This window comes from Gavia stellata, chromosome 3 (assembly GCF_030936135.1).
Source record: "Gavia stellata isolate bGavSte3 chromosome 3, bGavSte3.hap2, whole genome shotgun sequence".
Taxonomy (NCBI): Eukaryota; Metazoa; Chordata; class Aves; order Gaviiformes; family Gaviidae; genus Gavia; species Gavia stellata.
The window spans coordinates 26,439,701-26,467,608 of record NC_082596.1 but is presented as its reverse complement, the minus strand read 5'-3'; the positions used below and the strand labels follow the sequence as shown (position 1 = coordinate 26,467,608).

The following is a 27,908-nucleotide window of genomic DNA, read 5'->3' as shown; positions in this document are numbered from 1 at the left end:
ATGAGCGCGGAAGCGGCGGACCGAGAAGCCGCCACCTCCAGCCGGCCTTGCACGCCGCCGCAGACCTCCTGGTTCGAGTTCCTGCTGGAGGAGGCGCTGCTGGAGCAGCACCTGCAGAAGCCCTCTCCCGGTGCGTGCGGCGCGGCCCTGCTGGCGGCCACCTCCCCTCGGCTTTGGGCGCGGCCTGGCGTCGCTCCCCGGCTCCTCACGGGCTCCGGGGAAGAAGCGCTCGCTCGTTTCCTGCGGGGCCCTTCCCTCGCCGCTGCGGCCTATGGCTCGGCCGCTGCCTCCGCCTTCTCGGGACCTGCTGCTGGCGCTGCCGGCCGCGCACCCGCGCCGCCTCCCGCCCGCCTTCGCCTCTCCCTTGCTCCCTCCCTCGCCTCTGGCCTCGCCCCGGGGAGGCGCCGCCGGCCTTTTGCGTTGGTAACGCGGTGGCAAACAAGCCCCCGCCCGAAGGGCAGTCTTGGCTGCGGAGGGGCCGCCGGAGGGGTTGTGAGGTGGAGGGTGGCGGTGCGGAGGGTCTGCTGCCGGGTACTCGTACGCGGTGGTACTGGCGGCCCGTGGTGGGGAAGTCACGGTGCGGGGGGGGAGAGAGGGACGTCAGGCCCAGTGGGCGTGCAGCCGTGGCTATGCAGCGTTAGTTAACGCAAACAAGAATGTATTTTTCTCGGTTTACATCATGTTTCCTGTTTAATAACGTCATTTCTCCATCTTTCCTGTGTGGGAGATCACTCTTCCTTTCGCATGTGTGAATTTCGTTTGCGGAAATCTTACAGGTTGTTTCTTTTTACAATGTGAAGTGCTGTTTGTAAAAATCATTACAATTTGCAGCTGGTTTTCTCTCATTAAAGTCTTGCTAGCGCCAGGAACTAGAGCCCTTCTAAAGGCTCAGTCCTGAAATTGCTCTGTTTTCTTAGACCTGGAATGAATAGAAACCTAGTCTGATGTGACTATAAGAAAGTGACTATATTTAAAGGTAGCTGATCTTTTGACCATCATAAGTGGGAATCATCTTTTTCAGTACCTGAATTCTACAAGCAGGTGGAGGAAATAGAGAAGCCTGGGACAGTATTGCCTCTACAAAAAGTAAATTTAAGCATAGTCAGGTTATATCTTTGTGCTTAGATCTTAGACTGTTATTTTGCAATTAAAAGTAATGATTAATACTAGTTTTATGTTTCACAAAATTCAGTGAGAGTGTAATAGTTACGATTTGGCTTCAGTTTTTCAAAACAGCTCAAAGGTACTGGAGAGACTGTCTTATTTTAAGGTAGAGATTTGGGGGCTTTTTTTTTTTTTAGAAGATAACTTTCAGGCTGATTTAGAAATGTATTCAGAAGTACCAGCAGTTGTTTGTAAATATATTTTAAGATACAGAGGAGAACTACAAGTAGTATGTATTTTTGTAACATCTAACTTGTGATTTGAATAGGTGACATTTATTTTCTGTAGATGCAAGTACTGAAACATAATTAATGCAAAATAGTGAAAATAAATGAAAGTATGAGTGTGTGGTTGCCATGGTCAAATAAATTTGAAGGTTAAACAGAGATATGTTAATAGTCTGATTTGAGTCAGCGTAAGCAAGTTACCCTTTGGGATTAAAATCTGCCAGGTGACAATGTCAGCTGTATAAATGACAAGGAGATAAGATCCCTGTTCATAGCTGCAACAAGAAATTAATTTCTGGGCTTACAAAGAATTTGAAGAGTGGCTGTGGTTTTTTGCAGATCCGCCACCTGTACAGCTGATTGTCCAATTCTTGGAACAAGCTTCAAAACCATCAGTGAATGAACAGAATCAAGTCCAGCCACCACCTGATAACAAAAGAAACCGCATTTTAAAACTTCTTGCTCTTAAAGTTGCTGCTCATCTGAAGTGGGATTTGGATGTATTAGAGAAAAGGTATAGTCTGTACCATCTTCATGCTGAAATTACTAAACTGAAGTGGCTTGAGATCTTTATTTTAACAAATGGAAATCTCCCTTTTCTGATAGTATCTTCCTTTCATTAAGAAGAGTCTTGGGTGTGACAACTGAAATAAAGTTCAATATCGTCTATGAGTTAGAAAAGGGTTTTGATAAAGGCAATGTCTGTGAGCAAATCAGTACTGTTTATAATTTAGAGAGGAAGAGTAATGGGTCTTAGACATTAAGATGTGCACATCTAAACTGCATAAAGATTAATTTTAAGTTGTTTTCTTCAGTGACAAAACTAGCTTAAGTTTCCCCATTCTGACGTGCTTGAAGTTGGAGGTCTTGCTCCAGTTCTCTTGATGTAAAGAATTCCATATATCTGTGAACTAGATCACTGAACTGACTGTGCTTGAAACAGAAAAACTCCACCTTTGCATTTTTCCTTTGAATTTTTTTAACCCAAACAATTTCAGCTGCTGAATGGTCTGATGAGGTAGAACAGTTGAACTTCTTTACTCTGGCAGTGAGCTGCACTTCAGTAGGGTAAAATCTTAGTGGGGCAATAGTTGCCCCAGTTGTAACTTGTGTAGAATCATTTAGGTTGGAAAGGACCTTTAAGATGGAGGCCAACCGTAAACCTATCACTGCCAAGTCCACCACTAAACCACATCCCTAAGCACCACCAGGGATGGGATGGTGACTCAGCCACTTCCCTGGGCAGCATGTTCCAGTGTCTGACAACCCTTTCAGTGAAGAATTTTTTTCCTAATATCCAATCCACCTCCCCTGACACAACCTGAGGCCTTTTTCTCTTGTCCTATCACTTTTTACTTGGGAGAAGAGACTGACACCCACCTCTCTACAAGCTCCTTTCAGGTAGTTGTAGAGAGCGATAAGGTCTCCCCTCAGCTTCCTCTTCTCCAGGCTAAAAAACCCCAGCTCTGTCAACCACTCCTCATAGGATTTGTTCTTGAGACCCCTCACCAGCTTCATTGCCCTTCTCTGGACACGCTCCAGCAGCTCAGTGTCCTTCTTGTAGTGAGTGGCCAAAAACTGAACACAGGATTCGAGGTGCGGCCTCACCAGCGCATGGTACAGGGGGAAGATCACTTCCCTACTCCTGCTGGCCACACTATTTCTGATACAGGCCAGGATGCCGTTGGCCTTCTGGGCCACCTGGGCACACTGCTGGCTCATCTTCAGCCGGCTGTCGATCAACACCCCCAGGTCCTTTTCTGCGGGGCAGCTTTCCAGCCACTCATCCCCAAGCCTGTAGCGTTGCATGGGGTTGTTGTGACCAAAGTGCAGGACCCGGCACTTGGCCTTGTTGAACCTCATACAATTGGCCTGGGCCCATGGATCCAGCCTGTCCAGATCCCTCTGCAGAGCCTTCCAACCCTTGAGGAGATCAACACTCCCACCCAACTTGGTGTCGTCTGCAAACTTGCTGAGGGTGCACTTGATCCCCTCGTCCAGATCATCGATAAAGATATTAAACAAAACATTCAGCTTGCAGACACCTTGGAAGAAGAAAGTTCTTCTTCAGAGAAAAGTTATGTTGACTCAGAGTGTGTTAAAGTTCCTGTAAAAAAAAAAAAATTAAAAATTATGTTACATTGTTTTATTTCTTTTGAGTTGATCTGAAAATCATATGTTCTTTATGATGTTATATAGAATTTTTTTAATTTCAGAAGTGTTTTGAAAAATATTCCTTCAAATTACTGGTAGGGCTTGTTTCTTCCTATATATTTTTATTTGTGTTTCTCATTTGTATTATAATTTTTTTTACTTTTTTTATAATGTGCTATAATGAGCAGTAAAAGGGCTTGGAATGAGATGTCCTTGATTTTTACTTATGAAGTTCTCTTACTTCACCCCCCCAATAATACTTTCATCATCTGTTAAGCTATGTCATATTTGTCTGCCTTAGTGAAGTGTTGTGAGGCAGGATTGCCACTTGCCAGAGTAGCTTTGCAAGATACTGTGCAACTGCAGAGAATGAGCAGAAACTTTTATTGTGGTTGGTTGTGAAAATATTGTATGGACAAAAGTATCTCGTATACAATAGAGGTTTTTTATATATACTTTAGCTTTGAAAGCAGATAGATGTGAATGTGTACAAGAGGGCACTTTTTTTTATGGTTGCTTCCCTTGCAGGAGCAATTTATACTGACATTTGTTCATGGTGTATTTTCTGTCAATTAGTACCTTTATTTCTTAAAATGCAGGTATAATCCTGATTCAAAAATCACCACTACTGTATGACACTGTTGGGCTGATTCTGATTTTTGATGGGATTGTTTTGTCTATCTGTGGTGTTTTTGTTGAGAACCAATCTGAACTCATTTCAACTACTAATTTAGCATCTCTATATAGTAGTTAGAGTTCTTGTTCTGTTAGCCCGTTAAGCCTAAGATTATTTGTAATTAAAAAACATACTTTTGTTTTTTAACTGATTATACCCAATGGTTCAGTCTGGTATTTAAAAAGGAATAAAATAACAGCTTGAGCCAAGCTTTTTTCTAAAACTTCTGCTGTTATAAACAGTTGAATGATGTTCTACTCTTGCCAATGAAAACAAGATTACTGGACCTCACACAGTAAAAACAGCGTTTGTTAGTTTAAAATGATAGCTTGATAACAGACCTGAAGTCTGATATAACACAAGACCTAAAATTTGTTAAACAGGAATTCTGGCTTTAGTTGCTAAAAGTGTAGTTTCACTGGTTGTTTTCAATGCTGGTTGCAAAGAATGCAAATGTTTCACAAGATCAAAGGTAGTTTGGCAGTAGCTGATCACTTCTAATTTCAAATAATGTCTAAATTGGTAATAGTGTTTCAGTTGTGTTAAATTGTATCACAAAAGCTTGGAGTGATGCAGTCCAGCCTGCATGCCTTCTCATTTTATCAAGGAGGGTTCTGTCCCAGCTAATGTATATTTTACATAATACAGCTTACAGTGCTCTGCAGTGCTCTATTCCAGTTCCTGGTCTTAACTTCACTATTTGCTAGTGGATGCTGTAGAAGGGGAGATAAGTCGTGATAGCACAGAGAAATGTTCCCTTTACGTGAGTGAAATTCCATTTGCAATGGAAATGTGGTTGTTTACCTTCTGGAAGGATCATCTGTGACTACTTTGAAAAGAACTTAATAGTTGGGACCTGCTGTTACAGGTGACTTGATTATTCTGGGGATGTGTCTGTGTAGACTATTGCAGTGGTGCATAGTAGTAGTTCAGCTGTCAGGGCAAGCTTCCACTTGGGCTTAATTTATGCTGCTAATACTGGTAGCTGCTTTATATAACTGATCTAGAATGCCATCCGATACAGAGCATTTCATTGTGCTAAATAAGCATACTACCCTTACTTCCATGGCATGTTAAGTAATAATATAGTACTGAATAGTAGTGTATATTATTTAAACATTCCAGAAGTAGGATTACTATATGAAGTGTCTGATTCTTTTTTTTTAAATAGCTTGTCTATTCCTGTATTGAACATGCTACTGAATGAACTTCTGTGTATCAGCAAAGTTCCCCCAGGAACTAAACATGTGGATGTGGACCTGTCCAGCTTACCCCCAACCACTGCAATGGCAATACTACTCTACAACAGATGGTAAACCACTTTAAGGCAGTAATCTTCAAATCATGATAGAACAAAGCAATGTTTTCTTCTATCTATATACTTGTACATAGAAGGAGAAAGAATCTCAAAGAATTAATAATTTTGTGATCTATGGGTAGGTTATAGTGAGGAGCTGAGTCTGAAAAGCTGTTCTACAGCTGGTTTTGTTTCCTAAAAACATAGTCAAGGTAGTGGCTTGAACTGTCACCTTATAAAGATAAAAGTCTTGCTGTCTTTTAGCTTTTTGTGGACATTTCTTAAATACTAGATGTGCTCTTGAGTAGAGGATGTATTCTAATGGTATAATGTATCTGAAATGACAAACATATTTTTAAGAGGTGTGTAATTTGCTTATTACTCTTCTGAGGCTAATGCCATTCTTTGCTTAATTTCTCCCCTATGTAGGGCCATAAGGACCATCGTTCAAAGTAGTTTTCCTGTAAAGCAGGTGAAACCTGGTCCACCTCAGTTAAATGTGTAAGTCATAGGTATAAGTTATTTGGATTTTGTGTGTATTTTGCAATCAGAAATTTAATTTATAAGTGGATTAAATCATGTTAATAACATACAGTTGCTTAAAATGGCTGTTGCAGCATGGAATACTTGCATTTATTTCAAGTATATTCTTATTTTCCTGTCAGGCATGCTTGATACATATATGCTCTTGTCTGTCGTTGCACTCTTTTACTATGTTATAATCTCTGTGACTTCTTAGAGGCATGAAAAATCATGGGAGAAAAGGAGATGGCAGTTTGCCTAGTCAGAATGCTTATTTCTGCCTGTAGTTCAGAGAGGGTACATTTCTCGCATTCTATTTTAACTTACAGTAGCTTGCTTAATACAGTTGTTTTGTTACAGCAGTTCACCACATTATGTATGATAACCTGAGAAATAATAAAGTATTTTCATTTCCTTCATTAGGCAATAATTTGTAATTTAAAGTCAATATTCATTTTGCATCCTGGAGGTTGTGTGGCTCTAGTTACAACCTGTCCTTGAAATCGACTTTTATGTTATAAATTTCTCCAATGAAGTTGGGAGTATTGCAGTGATACTTTTTATGTGTTTTGTTAATTTTATACTCTAGCATTAGGCCATACTTGTTTAGGAGAGTCTGTTAAGTATGTTGATTAAAAATACTCGTACTCACTTTACTATAAACCTTGTATTGTCCTATATGTATCAGAGTCTGATCCCAAATCAAAATATTCTGTATGGGGAAATAATTTTAAAATACTTTTATTTTTTACATAAGCACATGAACACACTTCTGCCCCTGACACATGCTCGAGAAAGTTTAAGTAGTGAAGCTTCAAGACACTTAAGGCTGTGGAAGCCGATTTCTTCGTGATAGTTTTGCTAATATTAACAATCTGATTTTTAAAGAAAAAAAACAATGAAAACTTTGTAATTTCCATTTTATTGAACTACTTTCTCATCCAAAACTATTTTTTTATTACGTAATTCTGTATTTCAGATATAGATAGATAAGAACAGTGAGTGGTCCTGCATAATGGTGTTTAAAATGTAATTTGGCAAAACTTACTATGAATGAATTGTTGTGGTCTAGATCATGAAGTAAAATAACATGCAGGTTTGCTTTATAATTGATATCTTGACCTCTTATCTCTATTTTCCAGGATGAACCAGATGCAGCAAGAAAAGGAACTAACTGAAAATATTTTGAAAGTGGTGAGACTTTTTCCCTTCTTATTTTTGCTTGAATTTACATGTAAATATGGATGGACAGGATATAAATGATAGCATCACAGTTTTGTTGGATTCAGCACATTTGTATTATATTTGCCACTTATATTTGCTGCAGTTCCACTGTGTGCGTTTTGGACAGTGTTGTCTCTGCACTGCATGTAGTATGGAATTTGTTTTTTGTGATGGAAGTATTCTTTCATCAGCCCATCCTTGGAGCCATATGAATTGAGCAAGCCTCTACAATATCAGTGTGTGATTAGTAATTAAGACCATACCACGCTTGAGCTGCAAAATTGTATAGCAGCAAAATTCAACACTTAAAACCTTTTTTTAATAAGGATTTAGTAGCTGAGTGTTTTCTGTATGTAGCTTTCAACAGAATGATAGTTGTGCCTAAAGTGTTTCCCTTTGGGAGAAGCAAGAAAGAGGAAGAACAAACCCTCTACTTCCATAAGTAGCCTAGCTCATTTTCCTACTCTTGTACTACTTGGAATCATTTCATGAATTTGTATTACACATTTTCTATAATCTTTCACTTTTTCTTACTTTTTCAAATAGATGAGCATGAATGAAGTTTAACTGTTTTACCAAGTCATCATTTTTTTTGAAAAAATCTTGCTGTTCATGTAGAAGGTGGTTTTGTTTCAGCTTTGAAATAATAACTTAAAATTTACAATCTGACTCTTGCATAACTTAATGCTCCAAAAAAGGACAAAAAGGTATAGGTGAAACAGAGAAAAATGTTGTGTTTCAATTGGAAGTGAGGGTTTGATCCTGTTTCTCTGAGTACCTGAATCTGAAGTAGAAGTCACAAATTGTCCAAGAAATACAGGAGCAGATTCTATGTAGCAATAAGACAGGTGTATAATGATTGGTTTTTTTACTATCCTTCTGCTGTACTGTAACATTTCTAGTGTTAATTTAAACCCAGATCTAAACTCAAAACCAAGAGGTTAATTTTTTCATTGCATTTGAACTATTACAGTTGAAGGAGCAGGCTGCTGATTCCATCCTGGTCCTAGAAGGAGCACTTAAATTAAACAAAGATCTTTATGTCCACACTATAAGAACTCTGGATTTATTAGCCATGGAGCCTGGTATGGTGAATGGAGAAACAGAGAGTTCCACAGCTGGACTGAAAATCAGTGCAGAAGAGATACAGTGCCAGGTAGCTTGCATTCTATATACTAAAGCTTTCTATTTTTACCTATTTCTTTAGACAAAGTGTTAAGTAATATTTTTGAGATAAATTGCAGTATTTTTCTATTAATATGTTGTGTGCTCTTTTTTAATGCAATGCTATATAATTGACTTCATTTTTACATTATTAGAACTTTTTTCAACACTGTAAATATTGTTGCTTTCCCCCACCCTCTTATTATGTGGAAATCATTCTGTAATTTTGCAATGCCTGTGCAGAATTACTCGCACTGAGATTGCTGTTAAAGAGGAAACAATTGAAGTATGTGGGGAAAGGTATGAAGTGTATGTTGGTACATTAGATAAAACTAGGAATAGTTTAGAGTATGTGTAAGGTTTGAGCTGAAATACTTAATCTTGACTTAAAATGTTGTATAAGTTTTCAACATAATGTGTTTCATATCAATGCTATTTGCAGGTTTGCTATGATTTGGGTGCAATCTATTTTCAACAAGGATCTACAAATGCAGCTGTTCATGAAAATGCTAAAGAAAAGTTTTTCAAAACAAAGGAGTTGATTGCAAAGGTAATGAGTTTTATTAGCATGTATGTTCAACTCTTCTAAGGAAAACTTGTCTAAATTATTGCTTCCTTCTTTAGCAATTTAATAACTGTTAATGGTACACATGGTTTTTAAAGAAACTACATAGGATTTTGACAGCAATTTTTGTTTTTTTCACATTGTGCCTTGTTTGAAATTATATTAATCAGCTGCAATATACTCTTGCTTTGTTCTACATTTTGTAATGAATATTTTCTCACACAAATTGTATTGATGCAAGAAATGCAAGAATAACATCTCTGATGCTAATATTAACTCGACTGAACAGTACATTTTGTATTCATTGTGGCATTTTGATTGTGGTGATGTGTTTTTGAGGAAGGTAACCATCCAGCACTTACTATTCTTTTTTCATTTAACTTTCCCTTGGAAATCAGATTGTTTGTGTTCTGACCTTATAAAAAATACATTTTTATTTACAATTAAGGTATGCTTCCTTTTTTATTTTGCTTCATATTTATATTCCCAAAACTGCAAAACTCAGATTTTTATTTAAATAGACAAAACATGGTCTAAGCTGTAAAGAGCACATATAAAAGTAAAAGTATGCTTTTAAAAAGAAGTGTGTATATGCACATTCTTTTGTTGTTTTGCTGTTACTTGGGGAAATGGTGAGTCTCTGTGTTTCTGAATTAAGCTTATGTTTCATAATATGTTGGACACTAAGATTTTATTAACTCTTACTTTTCAGAATGGTTCATCATCACTTCATTTTACCATCGATGAAGAACGGTTAGCTGGGTACTGTCAAGCTTGTGGAGTTCTTACCTCTTCTTCTGATGATGCATCTCAACAGGCAACTCCTTATAGTCAAATCCATAGCTGTATGAAATCTGGCAACTATCAGGTAGGGTGCTTAAATAAACCCACATATATTTGAGGGGTTTTTAAGATTCCATGTGGATGATTCCACCTAAACCAATAGGGATTTTAAAAAAATTAAGTGTTCCCATTAACCATTAACATACTGTTTTAGATCATACACATATAGGAATATAACATAATCTGATACATATTAGATTAAAATATCTTGGATTCCATATAATGTAAATAATTCCTACTAGCTGATGTATGGAATTTTCTGGTAGAATCTAATTCTTTGGGTTTCAGGGAATGTTGCTGCTGAGATGTGCAAATTTGTTTTTTTTCTTTGATTCTCTGATGCTAGAGAACTTTTTTGTTGTTTGGTCCCTTTTTGGTTGTTTAATGAATTTTAGTATTACATATGGGTGTAAGCTGCTTGTGTTAGTCTGATCATTTTTATCAGATGAAAAAGTACTTTATCTTTTGCATTATTCATTGACTATTCCAACTGTGTTTGTGTTACAGGACTTAGTGAAGATATTCCTTGAAGATAATCTAACCCTCAGTTTACCTGTTCAGTTCAGGCAATCGGTGCTGAGAGAACTCTTCCAAAAAGCTCAACAAGGGTGAGGCATTAAATAATGATCTGTTCAATGACGATGAAAAGCAATTTTCATGAGTTTTATGTTTTTCATGGGAAGTATACAAAATCTTCTAACAACAAATCACTTACATCCAGGAAACTTCGGCCTTCATTTCCGTTAGCAATAGTCTGAACTACATCTTCCAACTAAGGGGCTATGTTGTAACATATCTCACTGTGGCCATATACAGGAAAAATTTAATGAGTATTAACACTTACATAGATTAAAAAATCAGTAAAGCGGTAAAAGTCATAATTGATCATATATATGTGTGTGTAAATATATATATAAAAAATTTATAACTAAGTTAATACCTCTTTAGAGGTCTTCTAAAACTTGAAGTCAAAGCTGGTCAGGCTAACCATACTAAGCAGTAATACTGTAGGAGATGTGTATTTCATTGGGAACACTGGCAGTGTAGTTATCTGTGATTAGGAGCCTTGTGTACTGCTGAAGTAGCCTGGGGCTGAAGGATTAGTATGGTACACTTATAATAAGAAAAAAACAATAAGCAGAGAGAATTAGGCACATTACAAGGGCAGCTTGTGGATGGCTCCCAACTGAGAAATGCTGAGCACATGGCCACATCCAAAATCCAACCTTCTGTGGAGCTTAGGCACTTGAATCAGTGCTATATGGAAAGCGTCTCTATATAATCATAATGCTAGTTCTTCTCTGAAGGGAAGTATTTCAGTTGAAGAAGTGAGAGAGGCTCAGTTCTACAAACGTGTGTGTGAGAAGGAAGTTATTGATGGTGACAGCCTCTTGTGTAAGAGCTTGGTAGTTACTGAATTCAGCTTTAACTTCAGCCAGAGAGGAGTCAAATAAACATCTCTTAGAAGAGGATCTTAGAGGCTATAGCTTAGCACTGTGTAGGGCTGTTTTCGTTGCTGATATGGAGCGCCTTCAGTGATGAGTACTAGACAGAGAAGGATGGAGGAGCATGACTTTGCAATCTAGTTAAGGCACACGGAGAAGGGTTAAGAGAAGGAGGCCATAGGTTCTGGTTATTTGTTTTTATTTTTGTCCAATGATTGTGTATTCTGAGATGCATAAATATTCCTGAAGTCTTTTGGGCTGTCAGCCATGCTCAGGGCATGCTTGCCAAGAATGATGCACCTTTGTGTCAGTCGTACTGACACAACCCTAGTTGGAGTGCCAGTGGTGCTCAGGCTGAAGCAATAATGAAGTCTGCATGTGAAACAGAGCTGTGGGCAGGGAGGGAATTTTCTTTTTTTAAAAAGTGAGGTCCTGGGTAAACTTAAGTAGATCCTGAGTAAAGTTTTTCAGAGTGCAGTCTTGGACAGAGGCATGTGCTTCAAACTTGTCTTGGGATCTGGCACCTGGAGCTTTGCTGGGATACCAACTCTGTGTCTGTCAGAGAAGTTCTGTGATCTTTGGTTTTGTGTTCATGCAGGAATGATGCTCTGGATGAAGTTTGTTTCAAAGTCTGTGTGTGCAACACAGTCTGCGATGTATTGCAGGGTCGAACAATTGATATTCAGTTTTGTCAACTGTTCCTGAAACCCAGCAAGGAGAAAATAGACTTCCTCCTTGAGGTAAGAAATTATCTAAAATTAGAAGGGGAAATGATATTTAGTGAGATTATCTCTTTCCCCATATAACTGTGTTATTGTTGCAAGTAACGCTCAAATTTCTGAAGCAGAGAAAAATACTTTGTAATGTAGCTTCTCAAACTTTCTTCAACTTCTTTGCAGTTAGTACAACTATAGTCTGTGTGATCAGTCTTGCATCTATGTTCATAGTTCTGTTTCCATCTATTTGGGAGGAACCGGTGTTGACCTGTTGCTTCAGCTTGGATTTGAAATTGCTGTGATTCCTGACATTAAATTATATAGAGATATTGTTGAACGTTTGTTTGCAAGGAACAAAGAAACAAATTCTCCAAGACAGAGATACTAGAAAAAGAAGTATCTGTTGAAAAGGATCACTTTCCCTACCAGCTTTGTTGCAGAAGTTAGCATGTCATGAAATGATCCTGAGTTACTGTATGTGTCAGACAAACTGTTGCCCTCAGTGAAGCTTTTAGGAAACTATTATTGCTCAAACTAAACTTACTCCTTTTGGTGCTTTGCAGTTATTTTCATATCTTCTTTGCTTAATTTGAGCCTTGTCTTTTTCTTGTCTCTTCAAGCACATGGCAAAAATTGAATGACAGTACTCCACTTCAGAGCAAGTAAAAGCTGTTCCATCAGCTGGTCATATTAGGACTTAAACATATTTCTCAAAAAAAATAACTTCTTGCAAGCTGGCAATTAAATTCAACTGTCTAGTTATCTTTCAACTACTGTTGTTGTTTCGTTGTTGGGTTTTTTTTAAACTGTTAGTCCTAGTGAGTCTTATGTTTTTACACTTAGAAATGTTGGTTCATTTTTAAACTCATGTAAAAGGGCTTTGTTATGTACTTAATGATCTTGTGAGGCTGACTGATACTGTGGCACTCAGTGTCAGCACATCTAAATAATCAGAGGAATAGGAAAAAGGAATGTGAATCGTGTCTGAGGGAAGATAACAGTTGTCTGAAGCAGCCTGTCTTGTGTACAGGTTGAAAGAAACTCTGATCCATCTGTGATGGCTACAGTGTTAATCAGATCACTTTGTTGCCTCCTTTGAGAGAGTGGGTTACTGCCGGATATTAATTGTGAGTCAGAAAACTGGGCAGTAACACTGTCTGTAACTGAATACTTTGAGTTCTAAGGGGCTGCTTAATTATTTACTGCTTTCTTTCCCAGGTTTGTTCAAGGTCAATAAACTTGGAAAATGCTTCCGAAGCGTTGAAGAGAAAAATGGCAGCATTTCTCAAGTATGTACCCATATTAAGATAACATGAATTTACACTTTGTAAGCAATGTAATGCAGCACAATAAATGTTTTAAGAACTTATAGCTGGAAAAATAAGCAGCTTCTTCCTGCTCATATATTAACTTTTTTATTTGTTTAGAAACTTGTGTTTGGGTTTGGAAGATCTTCAGCTTGTCTTCATGATTTCATCTCATGAGCTGTTCATAAAACTGCTGAAAGATGATGAACGGAAGCTGCTCATTGATCAAATGCGGAAGAGATCTCCTCGAATCAACCTGTGCACAAAACCTGTGACTTCTTTTTATGATATCCCAGGTAATTTTCACAGCATTTCCATTAACTTACATGCAGGCATGTACCTGTTTCTGTGCTTGAGGTTACTATGTGCAGGTCTGTTCTCAGAAGAAGTGTAGAGAGAATGTTTTTAGAGAGAATACTTCCCATTTTTAGTTGGTGAATGTCCTACTTGTTTGAAGGAGGCTGTTACTGGCTTGTATTTTGCTTGTGTCTCAACTGAGTATAATAGACATGCTCAAATGTGTCCTAGCTGACCAAGTGGTCAGCTGGTTTGAACCAAATCTAGCTGTGGCAGCTGTTCCCAGAAAGGGCACCCTGCCTCCGGACTTACACCAGCACTAATGCTTGTGTGACTGTGTGGTGAGCTGGACCAGGAGTACCATCTGGATGGAGTTTTAAACCTACCAAAGTGAAACCCAGATCTTTTTGGCTAGTTCATTTCCCCGATACAGTTGGCTGGCTGTGCAGCTGCATAAGTCAAAGCTAATATAAGAGGTGGCAGATGGTGACTGGAGCTGGAAAGAACTTACCTTTTCAGCTGTAATACAGCCTTGCGTTGACATAAGCCAGTTTTGAAAATGCGTATTTTCACTAAGGCAGTGTAGGAACGCTTTTTTTTGTGCAGATCTTGAACCTATTGCTTCACTGTAGCAGGGGTAAGGGAATATTCAGAGCTGCTGGTGTGAGAAGAGGGGGCATTGCAAGCAGCCCTTTAGGTCAGGGGAGCTGGGAAGCTAGCACAAGGTGTTTGTGGAAGGGCACGAAAGGATGTACAAGGCCTAGAAAGGATTAATGTTTCTGCTGTTCTTACTGTGTTACGCTTAAAATGTTATATACTAAAGAAATGTAAGCATCTACATTAAGGAGGAATGTGCTGGAGACCTTACTGCTTTTCTTCTAGCTTCAGCAAGTGTCAATATTGGCCAGCTTGAACATCAACTCATATTGTCAGTAGATCCTTGGAGGATTCGCCAGATCTTAATTGAATTGCATGGTATGACTTCAGAACGCCAATTCTGGACGATTTCGAATAAGGTAATTTATTTCATGTGGTCATGAGAGAGTGTGATTCAAGGACTTGTTAGGTATCATACTGCAATGAACAGTAAACATTTTGTCATAGATCCTTAGTGTGATTTTCCCCCCCACCCCCCACATAATGGTGGTTTAATAAGAATGATGATTATGATGATACATATCTAAACTCACATTCTCTATGAAAAGTATTACAACAAAGTGCATACCCTTTGTTTTAAGGAATTACTGGCTGTATCACAAGCTTTCCTTGTGAGAAAACAGATTTCTGTTGGTTTTGCTTTCAGTGTTCTGACTAGTTAGCAATATTATTTTAGTGTAAATTCCTGTCATTAAAAGCTGGGAGCAGGAGAGAAGAAGAGGGGTTTTTTTAAGTAAGGATTTCTTGTCTGTCTTGGTTTTTTTTCCCTCCCAATTATTGCATATTCAGAGTGTGGACAAAGTAGGGTAGCTGGCCATTTTTTATTGTACTTCTATACAAGCAATACGTTGCTTCTGAGTGGATGTAAAACTGAAGGAGTTGGCATTTAGATGTAAATAATTTTCAATATTTGAATTTTGTTTTTAATGTTTTAAGCAGTGATGTGAATTCTAAAACCTGTTTCTGTGCAAATGTCCTATGTATTTCTCTCCCAGTGGGAAGTACCAAATGTTTACGGCAATGTTATTTTAGGAATCAAAGACAATCTGACTAGGGATTTGGTCTACATCCTTATGGCGAAGGGATTACACTGCTGTGCAATTAAGGTGAGCAAGCCATCTGAAGTTACTGGAGAGTTAGTTTGGACAATTGAATTTTAACAACACTGAAAATATGGACAGTCCTTTTTGAGAAAAAGAATTGAAAACCTGGGAGGCGAGGGAGATGTGGTAACAAGCTCTGTGTGTCATATAATGGTTAAATATTTCTGTCTCGCAAAGTTCCATCAGTAGAGCAAGGATAACAGCTTTCCAGTGAGTTGGGTCTGGAGGTAACTTCATTCATACGAAGTTTTGATTATGATGTACTAAATCGTGTTGCATCTAAAGCCAGTGGTGATTTGACTTACTGATATGAAGTGCTGTTCTTTTGGCTGTTTTACATAAAACAGCATTCCAACAAATTCCTTATTTGCCTTGTAATTGACAATACTGCAATTTGCTAAACTACAAGGTAAAACTGAACTGTACCTAATATGCTAGTAGTTACTTCTGGTCTGTTTTTGCTCAAACTTGTTGTTTTGTTTGAAAAACCTGGAATTGTTGGAACTGTTAAGCTTAATAGCAAGTCCAAAGGACTCAAAAATGTAAATAGTAATTGTGAGATGCTTGAGCAATGCCAACGATAATGGACTCCGAGGCTGGTTCAGCCAGGATAGCGCTGAGCAGCACTTTAACTGTTAGTCTTTTTCCTTATGAATCCATTAGGAAACATTAATGCATATCATCTTTTATTGCAGGATTTTGTCCATGCAAAACAGCTTTTTGCTGCTTGCTTGGAGCTTGTGACAGAGTTTTCTCCAAAACTCCGTCAAGTCATGCTGAATGAAATGCTACTCTTGGACATTTACACTCATGAAGCTGGAGCTGGTGTTTCTGGAGAACGTCCTCCTTCTGATCTTATAAGCAGAGTCCGAGGATATTTGGAAATGAGAGTACCCGGTAAGTACATGGCTATCTTCCCTGGGATGCAGTAAAGCACAAAGCCTGAGAGAAAGGAAAAAAAAAAAAAAACCACCAACAACTTTGTATTGTAGATCTACTATTTAGGTGTATAATTGGAAAAACAATAGTGAAGTTTGACACTAGTTTTAGTGAGTCTTCAGAAGTTTGGTTAGTTTTTAGAAGCTGGAAAGGAGAACAGCAATATCATGATGCCTTTATGTTGCTAAACACTGACACTTTCTGTTTAGTGCCACTTAAAGGACTTGAACAGAATAAACATGTCTGCATTTTACACTGAAAAGTTTTGCTAGTTGTTAAAGCAGTCCGCGTGCTTTCACACTGAGGGAGCAACGTAGTACTGTTGTGGTTGGAGGAAGCTGTTGTTGCTCCTAATTTTCAGAGGTGAAATCTCTTGTAGGGCTAAACATCGTATTTTTCTGTGATAGAAGATAATGGAACAGAAATGGCTAATTAGGGGGAATGGGTTTAGCTTGTTTTCATATAATGCTGTGTTTTCTCAAAAAAAAAAAAGTTAAGCAAAGAATCCCTTTTCTTCCAGATATTCCTCTTCGACAAGTTATAGCTGAAGAATGTGTTGCCTTCCTGTTAAACTGGCGTGAGAATGAGTATTTGACCATGCAAGTTCCATTACCTCTGGTTCAAACTAATCCTTATGTGAAGGTAATGAATGGTCAGTCTCAAAGACTTATCAGGCTGTAACTGACTTTTTCCTATTGAAGTCTTTTGTACTTTTAAAAGCATGTACCCTTCTGTCTCAAGAGTGTTGGATTTTGTGGCTATAATGAATTACATCTGGTGTAGAAGACAGCAGGGGTAAGCAACAAGTGTGTTTGACAGTTCGCAAAAGACGTGGAGGCTGTGCTGCAAGAACAGATGGAACAAACTGCATCTTAGCCTTTGTTGGCTGCCACCTGAGGTTGGTTCTGTAAGCATCAGGCATATGTGGTTATGATCCATAAGCTGATTGACACCCTGTAGCACTTCAATAAAGGACTCTCCTCTCAGCTGGAACTTAGCCTAAATTCATGTAGGAGATATGAAAAGCGTACAGATCTCAGGCTTCATGTCTGGTTGTTTTTCTGTTCCTAAGACATGCGCTGTAATGGTTCCATTTTTGAACCCAACACCAGTGTTGAATTTATGGAGACATTCAAGTACTGCCTTTTTTGAAACTTTGCTGTAAAACCATTTTGAAAATAATGATTCTACTTCAAAGTCAGGCAATGAAGCTGAATGCAGATCATATTACAGAACATACTCATTTTTGGCCTGCTCTGCTTACCTGTGGTATTTCCTAATTTCCATTTTGAGGTTCAGCTTTTTCTGTATAGCAGAGGGTGCCAGTTTCAGTTCAGATTAATTATATGAAAGTTAAGGGAGTTCTAGGGAGCCAGTCTTTGTAAAAACTATATTTTGTGGGTTTTAGGGTTTATGCAATATATTTAAGTAGATTGTAAAGCCTGTTTTCTGGAGCTGGTAGTAATGAAATATACCCTAAGGAAACTAATAAAGGGAAAAATCCTCTGTTGTTTAATTCCTGTCTTCCAGGTTCCTCATCAGTGTCCTCTGCTGCGAAGTTTAGTCACATTGCTTTGTATTTTGTAACTTAAAATTAGCCATTTTAAATGCCAGTAATTGCTTTGCTGTAGTCAATATTCAGAGAAGCTGTAGTTGCTGTATTTTTTCCTCTTGCATTGCATAGCTGGGACAGTTGCTGGCTGCTACATGCAAAGAACTTCCAGGTCCCAAAGAAAGTAGACGGACAGCTAAAGACCTTTGGGAAGTCGTTGTACAAATCTGCAGTGTATCCAACCAGCACAAACGGGGGAATGATGGCAGAGTGAGTTTGATAAAACACAGGGAGTCTACACTGGGCATTATGTACAGGTGTGTTTTTCTTAAATTATTTTTAAAGCTTGTTTGAATTGCATATTTGACCCCATGTTCCCTTCAAAAATTGTCTGGATTCCACTATCAGAGTGGTGGTAGCAGCTAAAAGATCTCTGCTGAGTGAACAATCTGCTCGCTGGCGGCATTGGGTATTAGTGGTGATGTGTTGAGTTTCCTTTTCAGAGAGAGAAAAGGAGTGTGGGGGATTCAGGTCAACATACAGACACCAAGGCATATATGCCTGCGCTCCCATTATAATCAGTGTAGATCTTCCAGTAAAGTCAGTGGCATCTAGAGGGCAGTTCAGCTGACCAACTGGAGGTGTCTGCTTTACATCAATTAGAATTGCTCTGCAGACTCGATTGACTGTATCAGTTAACTACTTTTATAACTGTATTAAACACCTAGCTCACAGCATAGGTGTCTACACTTAGCTTTAGGTTTTTGAATCTAAAGCTAGACATTATTCAGTCTTGAAATGAAATTCTAGTTCAGCTGGGCCCTGGGGAGAGGGAAAGGAAGAAAATATTGTTGACTGGAGTAATTTCACTGTCAGTTACCTAACGTCTGCCAGCCTTCGCCTTAACTGATTGACTGATTCAGGACTCTCTGATTTGTCCACTCAGTAAGTCTTTTCAGGCTGTTCGTAAGTCCAAGCCTGATCATAAGTTGCCTATTATAGTAAATTCTGGCATATACGATTATGTTGAACAGCTTTCCATGTTAAAAACTTGGAAAAGGTGCCCCTGTCAAACTATTGACTGTTTCTTTGCATTTCTTGAGCAAATCAGGTTAATGTGTGCCTAAAGGCCAGCTGCTTTTGCTTACACTGTTGTGGATGGATGGAAGAGGGTATGTGCTTGGTGAGGTATACTCTGGCAAGGAAAAGGAAGCAGTACAGGTGTACTCTAGAATACTGAACCTTTTCTGACCCCTGTGATTCAAACAGTAAAGGGCAGTGACCCTGTTATTATGGAAAAGAAGCAGTGAAACCTTTTCCAAACAGGCTGTGCTTGTCTGGAATGTCTTATGGTGACAATTTCTGATATGGCATGACAAGGAAATTGATGTACATTACAAATGATCACCGTGTACACTCTTCTGTAAGCCTGTAGGCCATTGTTGCAATCTTAGCTTGGAGAATTACAGTACAGTTCAATTGCTTTCCCTTTTAGAGTCAATGATTGACTTACTACAAAGTGATTTTCATGCCTTTTATAGCTTGGTGGAATAACAGATACCTCTTATTTAACCTGTTTTAAATGTAAAAGTAGAACTTGCCAGTGACTATATTAAAAGTGAATGACCTGCTTGAGCATTTTCACTTATACACCCTGCATTTGTAAACTTCGAGGTGAAGGAGTATTTTGGTGGGTCAAGGGTTTGCTTTACTCACTCTCGTTTCCAGTGTATTAAGTTTGCATGTCATCTTTGCTGTGTACGATTACTTACACGGATATTTGTGTCCCTAATTTAGGAGTGAATTGCTGTCCTTTATCAAAAAGCTTCGGGTAAGTTATAGTGATCTTGAGAATGTGTTTGCAACCGGAGCTTTCTTTTGGTACAATATTTTTCTGGACTTTTGCTGTTAAATTCAGAAGAACTAATAGCTATACAGGTGTTTTTATGGCTGAAGAACTTCTGAATTTGCTATACCTGCCATGCAGCAGTGTGGAATAGCTTGTAAAAAAATGATTCTGAATTCTGACAGTGGAGATCTGTTGACTCCAGGACTATAGGACTATATTTTATTCCTTGAAGCTGATTTTATTCCAGCTATCACGCAGCAAAGCATTCCTTTTGGAGGGAGAAGGAAGCTGCTACTTGCATCATAACTAAGCAGCAGAAGTAAGAGCAAGGGAAATTACAAACCTTGTGGATCTGTAAACTCATAGAAAGTTATTGTATATCTAGCTTAAGTTTAAGGCTAGGCAGTAGCCACAGAAACAACATAAAGATGTGTAAAACCTAAGTAAAGTTTATATCCAAGCAGTTATTCAGGAAAATTGGAAGTAATTAAAGACTTCCTACAGAAACTTTCTCACAGTGTTCCTGTGTGCAGGATTCTTAACAAAATATTGCCCTATTTCAATAGGAAGTTATAATGATGTCAGAACTTCTTAAGTACCTTTAAAGCTTAGGGAAGAAAGTGGAATGTTGTTAGTTCATGGGAATACTATTTTTTTTCTTCCGTACAGGAACCATTGGTTTTAACCACAATATTGTCCCTGTTTGTCAAGCTTCATAATGTTCGGGTTAGTATATATCACAAACATCTTACTTAGTTTTCTTGAAATGTTTCTCTTTGTAATGTCTCTTACCATCTTTCTTCTCTTAGGAAGATATTGTGAATGATATTGCAGCAGAGCACATTTCCATCTGGCCCTCATCCATCCCCAAGTAAGATGATAGTTACAAATACAATTTTCAAAATACGCGTTTATGTAGTTGGTTTGGTTCCAGTTACTGTGTATTAGTTATTGTGTGTTAGTGTGATTTCTGCCATGTAAGGGCATCAGTGATACCCGTTCTGTTTGCGGGCAGATTGGTCTGATTGCGTGGAGGTTTTTGCTCCTAATTTGATGGTCCTGATGAAGATGAGGATACAAGAAACTGAGGGGTTTTTTATCTGTGTGCTTTACTGAGCTATGTGTAACTATGTGAACTATATAATACTTTAATAAAAAATAATATTTTTTAAGGGGTGTTTGAATAATCGCCAAAATACTAAGTGGCGTATGGTATGTATTGATTTGTTCTGGCTGGATTGAGCTGTATTTCTCCAGTAAAGTTTAGAGGCTCTGTGGAGCTAGAACCCTCACTGTTCTAGATTCCATGTATGCATGGGAGAGATGACTCTCGTGAGAGAGAGCATGTAATGCTTAGTGTGGTTAATCTGTCTTTAATTGGTCTGATGGAATAGTCTCATTGTTACTGACATAGACTTCAGCGTATATTATAAGGCTAAGCAGAAGAAAGTCGTTTTCAGGGTTACCAGAATTTCGTGGTAGGCTGAGGAAAAAACATGTTTTTAAAAATGGGGATTCCACATGAGCTTTGGAAAAGGCTGCCCAAGCAATGTGCCAAACCATTCCCAGCCTTCCTTTCCAAGCTAGTTCCACAGGTTTCCAGAGATTGCTGTCTGTGGCCATTTATGCAGATGCTGTGATTAAATTTGTAGTGGTTTCAGGTGTTGTCTTCAAACTTCTTGAAACTGAGAACATCTGTTCTTGCATGGAACCTTTTTATGGTGTCAGCCACAGATAAAGTTTTGACCTTTTTTGTCCAAATCTGTGAAGGGTGTATTTATTCTATCAGATTTACTGTATTGAAAGAATTCAACAGTAGTCTTAGCTAACACTAAATCTTTCCTGGAGTTATTTTTGCTTGACACTTAATGCAAGGTGCTTTGGACCTAAACCAGATGTGAAATCAGATTACTGTTTAAAATAACAAAGCAATCATTTAGGAACTATTTTTCTTCCTTTTTTCCTTTAGTCTTCAGTCAGTGGACTTTGAAGCTGTGGCTGTTACAGTAAAAGAGCTAGTCAGCTATGCATTGACTATCAACGCAAACAACCACTTCTGGTTAATTATTCAGGCAGATATTTATTTTGGTAAGTGAAACCAATGTCTCTTTTTAGCATGTGTGTAGGGGTACCTTGCTTCTGAGATTGCCTGACATAAGCCTCCTCGTATTTTCTCTTATGAAAAGAAGCTTAAGTGATACATGAGTTTAGAATCTTTAGATGTGATAGTGTAGGTGAATTTGTCTGGGAGGTTTGTCTAAGCCCACAGAGAGACTGAGCTTTCGACGGGTCATGTGGACTTGCTTTTAGGGTAAGGGAAACTTTACTGTGAGTGTCATTGTTAACTCCACTTTTTTTAGTGGGTGCAGTTGGTCCTTGAGTGGTGTAATTACGCAAACCCCTAACGTTCAAGTCTTTTATTAAGTGGATGGAAAATTGTGTGAATAGTGCTTGCTTTTAAATGTGGAGAACAGCTTCACTGGAGCAGAAGATGAGCAGAGTAGAGAGGATCTGTGTTTTATTCAGGGAAGTATCTAGGATTTGTAAATGAGGAAGCATGAACTCCTGATCTGGTATTGGTTGTGATGGGAAGCTCTTTCCTGTTGTTCTGTCCTCACCTGCCACTTTCCCAGTACTTATCCTTGCTCCTCAGCTGGGAGCAGCCAGCAAAATCGGGATATAAAGTGTTTCAGATTCTGGGCACCATGACATGCACTGACTGTACCATGGCAGCTGTTGCCTAGGGAAATCTTGCCCAGCCTATGTGATAATATGCTTTGTTAAATTATTCCCCAATCTAGAGTCAGTTCTTGGGGCTTACTTTATAGTGTGAGTAGAGTGGAGAGAGGTAGGTGCTAAAGAATCAACTTTCAGAAGATAGCCAGACAAGTATGGTACTACCTGGTGTATGTGCTAAAGAAGGACATGGCCAAAGCTGTCCTCAAAGGTAATTGGGCATTTTTTCCACTTAATTATCTGTTGAGACCAACCTAGTGAAATTTAGCATTTAAGCCAGATTGTTCTTTTCTGGCAATAAAACAGGATATGTGCTGTGCCTCTGCCACGTACTTGCTGGTGCTTTGGGCTATTGCAGGGGCAAGGTTTGTGTTTCCAAATCTCTTTTTTTGGACGGGAAGGTTGTCTGTGGTGTGCAGTAAGATGTAGTCCAGAAGTGCTAGCCTGTTGCTTCCAAAGGAGACAAATTTGTCTAGAAGATGCTTTATAACCCTTGGGGTGAGGGGAGGGGTCTTAGTCTTGTGTTTAGGGCTGTCACCTTAGATATGGGAGAGTGATTCAAGGTTATAAAGTGACAGTATTTACTGCTCATACAAAGTGGAACAAGATCCCAGAAGGAGGAGGTTTATGTAGGGAAGCCTCAGAAGCTGGTACCCAAAAGAGCAATGGTTGGAGCACTCCTGGCATGTGTCAGGTCTGTATTTCAGAAGCTGTGTGGACAGGCAGACTGCTCTTACCACAGAGCCCCTGAAGGCTGTCTTCAAGTCGGCTCAGTAAGAACTTACTGGGAGTAAAACCCGTGCTGAACCATGAGATGTGTGTGGTGGCATCAGCTGGCCCTCTCTACCTCCCACCAACTAAACACGTTCACTACACCTGCATGCTAAGTTCAGTGAAGGCAAACTTCTTTTCCACTCTAAGGTTGATGGATTTAAGATCAAATACCTCAAAAAGCAGAACTTGGCCTGTGTTGCTAATCTTCCTGATTTTGTAGTTTCCTGTCTATCACTGTTTTACCACCTCCTGCGTGTCTGTGCTTTTTAAACAATATAGTATGCAAGTCACTTTCACAGTAGAATTCAGCTATGAGATACATATATCTGAATAATTCTATGAACAGTTGATGTCAGTCTTAGAAATAACTGCTGTGTTTAATTTTAAGACCTTATTTTGGTTTTTTTCCACTGCAGCAACGAATCAGTATTCAGCAGCCCTTCATTATTATCTGCAGGCAGGAGCTGTATGCTCAGACTTCTTTAATAAGATGGTACCACCAGATGTGTACACAGACCAGGTGAGTTAAAATGGGATTTAGATGTACAAAAATATCTCTCTGGATTCAGTCAGTATCTGAATTCTCTTGTAGAGACAAAACTGCTTAACACGTACATATTCCTGTAGCCTGTAAGATTTTGTACCTGATGCATTTAGGGATAGGATCCATTTTTCTTCGCTTGTTGCTTGAAGGCCATAGAAAATCTGAAGCTTCTCCTTTGCTGAAGCACAGAAGACTTCTATTAGTTCGTAGAGACTGAACATGCAGAGCTGCCAGCTGGGAAAGCACTGGTACTGGACTCCGGTGCGTTAGTGAGCAAACAAAAAAGCCAAGAGCACTCGCATCGCTGTGCCGTGTGGCAGTCCCCCAGCTCGTCCCTGCGGGGCCGCACTATGTTGCACAGTGCCGGGCGGGCAGACCAACTCAGGACAGTGCAGCAGCACTCACTCTGCCTCACTGCCTGTGCTGGAGCGCTGGTCTGAGCCTCCAGCTGGTGAAACATCTGGCTCCCACTGTGCTTCTGGTGCTGGCATCGCAGGGATGGAGCCTGCTTGTTTCCACCCATGGTGCAGACAAAAGTGTATTGTCTAAACACTTCTAAAATACTCTCTGCTCTAGCTAACACGGGTGTGGGGTGGGAGTATGGATCACATTAGCAGTGAGATCCAGGCAATATTGGCTCCTTTTCACACACAGACTGGTATTTTTTTCAGACTCTGACAGTGAGCAGAGCTGTGTTGCAGTGCTGTGCAAGGTTGTCCAGAAATGGGCGGGATTGTAACTTGCTGGTGTCAGAGTGTGCCAGAGGTATGGCACTGTACATAGCATGTACCTGTGTACTTTGCAAGTTGGTGTAACAAGTGGCTTGTCACTTGCAAAAGCGGGCCATGAGTGAGAACCCCTTAATAACTCTGTGTTGGGGGGGAATCTTCAATCCAAGCTATAGCATGTGCCAGTGAAATCTTGCAGCTGCTTTAACTTGTATCCAGGCATTTGTCTTGTTCATTAGGAAACCACTGTGTTTCTTGTAGACTATGTTTCCGTAGGCGGTAGGCTTGTCATGACTGTCTAGACCCAGGGGAGGAGGTTATTTACGTACCCTGTACAATCACTGCTCCTTTCATGTTCCTGTTCATACAGCAAGTGAGAGCTTCGGACACTTTGTCTGGGATCCTGAACGTTCACAGCCCAATCTAAGCTACGCCTTGTGCCAGGCTACAGTGGTGCAGGAGTCCTGGCTGGGACGACTGTGCTGTCACACAGCAGCACTGCTGCTCGCCAGCACGTGTGTGCCTTGGTGTGAGGGCTTTTGTCCGTGAGCCCACTCGCTGTGCTGTTCCCACCCAGGTCAGGCCTTTTCTGTGGGCAGCAGGAGGTAAAGGTGAAGCTTTTTAACAGACCACAGTGCTTTTGTTCTGTAGCACACATCATGCTCTTGTGAAGTCTCCAAAGTGATGAAAGCTCAGTTGACCAGCAGATGTGCTAAAACCCAGGAATTGTTGGGAGGGGCTAGAAAATGTAGATAGTTATTTAGCTGGTCCCTTGTATTTTTAATAAAATACTAAAAAAAAAAAATTGCTGTTTGTGTTCCAATACTAGCATTTCAAAACTCGCGTTTTGTTTTTTAACCATTCTGTAGGTGATAAAAAGAATGATCAAGTGTTGTTCTTTACTCAACTGTCACACCCAGGTAAGAGGTGAAACATGGCATTAAGTAAAACATTAGTTTATAAATATTTTTATGTTAAAAGGGGAGGAGAACTTTCTAAAAAGTAAAACTGAATCCAGCTTTCCTTGTAAATGCAATCTGCAATAAAATAGATTCTGTCGCTCTTGCTTTTAGGCACCAAAAGGACCCAAAGTAACAAGTAAATAAACATATACTTGGAAATGTTGTAAAAAGTTGAAAAGGGCTGGGGAGGTTTTGTCCCATTTTTCTTTTAGGAAATCGATGACTTTTTTTTTTTCTAGAGTTGAGAGAGAGTATGGTATCTGTGGGGTGGTGTTGGTACCTACCTGGCCTTGTTTGTCATGATAACCATCTGTGGCCATTGTTGTTTTAGTGGGATTGTTCATTCTTCAAGAAGCAACAAGGCTTATATTAGGCTCTGATTTTAAGAGCTATTAAATGCATTTAGAAACCTGGAAGCCAGGTCAGTCCCTTCAGATTTGAGTAAAAAACATTTTTCTTCCTTTTAACTACTGCTGTTATTGGTATTTCAGAATGAGCTGTGTATGCTCTTGAAGTTCAGGTGCTCAGAACTCGCCTGCTGTGGGAACAAGCACTTGGTTAGGTCTAGAAATGGGGTGGGATTGCTGAGGTGTTCTGTGGAAGATTTCAGCCTGTGGGGAAATAAGGCTGTGAAAATCACCTGTGAGTCTTTCCTCACAGGTAGCTATTTTATGCCAGTTCCTCAGAGAAGTAGACTATAAAACTGCGTTTAAAGCACTGCAGGAACAAAACAGGTAAATGTTACGACTAAGTTTATAAATACATATACACAATATGTGAATGTGTTGGGTAATCTAACCTGTATTCTCTTTCAGTCATGATGCCATGGATTCTTACTATGAATACATCTGGGATGTCACCATCTTGGAGTATTTGACATGTATCCTTTCACTAGAGTACCACTACAGAGAGCTCATACTGGATGTTCATGGCCAGAAAAAGTCCGTTTCCTACCCAAGTGTCTTTTCTTGACTCACCCTCAGATCTCCACCACAAAAGAGGCGAGACAGACAAGCGGCAGATAGCAGTAAGTTAACACAAGGTGCTTGGGGGTAGTGGGATTCCCTTGACATGTCTCTCTGTCCCTGAAACTGTCTTTGAAAAGAATTGCCACCTCCAGTTTTAATTTTGTTGTGTAATTAATAGTGTCTGGAAGCTGATGTAAAGTTGTACTCGGATGGTTTAGGGGTGGGGCGGCATGGCGTAGCATGTTACAGAAATAAATCACCCATTGAACTAGTGCTGAAAATGCCTTGTAATAAACCAGCTTTACTAGGAGGACTGTTGCTAGTGATGTCTCCTCTCTTGTTTCAAGATAAAAGCCATTGGCCAGACCGAGCTGAATGCCAGTAATCCTGAGGAAGTCCTACAGCTTGCTGCGCAGAGAAGAAAAAAGAAGTTTCTTCAAGCAATGGCAAAACTTTACTTCTAGGCTAATGCTGGAAGGCTACTGTAAAATGTGTGGAAGTGAAAAAATCTTTCAAGACTTTATTATTTTTTAAATTCATTTAAATTTTATACAACATTTACAGTTTAGTATCTTTCTTTTTAGAAATAGATGAAATCTTACAATAAACCCCTTATTTTTACAAACTGTACAGAAGGCTGGAAGTAACTTCAGCTAGTTCCACAATGGCTTTTTTGAAGAAGACGTGAATTCAAGTTTTGCTAAGAAGAGCATGAGTTTATTGTGGATGTGGATGCAGCACTTGATGCTCTAGTGCAGCTTGGTGGACTGCTCAAACTTGTCCCTGGATGTGGGGCACAGGAATGGCACCTTGAAAGAGGGAGGAGGACCAATACCCATCTTTCCCAGTACTGTCCCTTCATCACAGAAGTGATTCAGAGGTAGTGAATATTCCAAGGAAAACACAGTAGTTAATGCTGTTTATAAACACTGATAAAATAAAGCTCCACAGTTAGCTTAAAATACTGTTCCTATGACATGAGTGGTTGTAGAGCACCAGCGCCTCACTTTCTTCCATACCCTCTCCAGTTCTCATTATGTTCGTTCCTGTTTTAAGTTGGTGGCTGGGTCTTACAAAATAGAACTCCCTCCCTCCAAGGACTGTACTTCTTCCAGTTACAGTTACTTCAGCAGCAGGTTCTTTGCTTCTACTCTTACCTGAGGTCAGTGATAACACTAGAACTGAAGCTTATGGCAGCCCTTAAGGGCCACCTTAAATATCATCAGCCTCCTGTGGAGCTAGAATTTGATACAGGGCTGGCTATGCTGTACTGCAAGGGCAGAGTGGTTTCAGAAAAGTAAACTGCTTACCCACTGACCTCTGTAATACTGCACCTGAGCTCATGGGTGGCTAACTGACAGGCATTAAGCTCTGACCTTACCAAGAAAATTAAAAAAAAAGTCAAAAGAGGTAATATGTACAAGCTGTCATTAAGTTCTCCTGTATGGCTAGCCCAAGTTACATGTCAAACTTGCTTTAAGTTGAGTGGACAAAC

General features: G+C 39.4%; 1 protein-coding gene across 1 annotated transcript; it reads left to right on the top strand.

Moving 5' to 3' along the window:
* Positions 1 to 27,402, top strand: INTS8 (integrator complex subunit 8). Its single transcript, XM_059836301.1, has 27 exons — positions 1 to 130; positions 1,731 to 1,905; positions 5,393 to 5,533; positions 5,948 to 6,019; positions 7,183 to 7,234; positions 8,238 to 8,420; positions 8,871 to 8,978; positions 9,706 to 9,861; positions 10,344 to 10,444; positions 11,880 to 12,021; positions 13,216 to 13,286; positions 13,425 to 13,600; positions 14,484 to 14,617; positions 15,254 to 15,364; positions 16,057 to 16,258; positions 16,821 to 16,942; positions 17,985 to 18,169; positions 19,650 to 19,683; positions 20,371 to 20,427; positions 20,511 to 20,572; positions 21,671 to 21,789; positions 23,628 to 23,731; positions 25,353 to 25,403; positions 26,106 to 26,179; positions 26,261 to 26,325; positions 26,429 to 26,472; positions 26,761 to 27,402. Exons 1-27 carry the CDS (start codon positions 1 to 3, stop codon positions 26,875 to 26,877), a joined length of 2,988 nt encoding a protein of 995 aa, XP_059692284.1. The 3' UTR covers positions 26,878 to 27,402.
* The last annotated feature ends 506 nt before the right edge of the window (positions 27,403 to 27,908 follow it).

What these genes read in the sequence shown, in the direction of transcription:
- INTS8 (XM_059836301.1), top strand. Translation starts at nt 1, where the DNA reads ATGAGCGCGGAAGCGGCGGACCGAGAAGCCGCCACCTCCAGCCGGCCT. An exon ending in CATCTTGGAGTATTTGACAT is followed by an intron (nt 26,326 to 26,428) that starts GTATCCTTTCAC and finishes ACTCACCCTCAG; the next exon opens with ATCTCCACCACAAAAGAGGC. An exon ending in CAGACAAGCGGCAGATAGCA is followed by an intron (nt 26,473 to 26,760) that starts GTAAGTTAACAC and finishes TCTTGTTTCAAG; the next exon opens with ATAAAAGCCATTGGCCAGAC.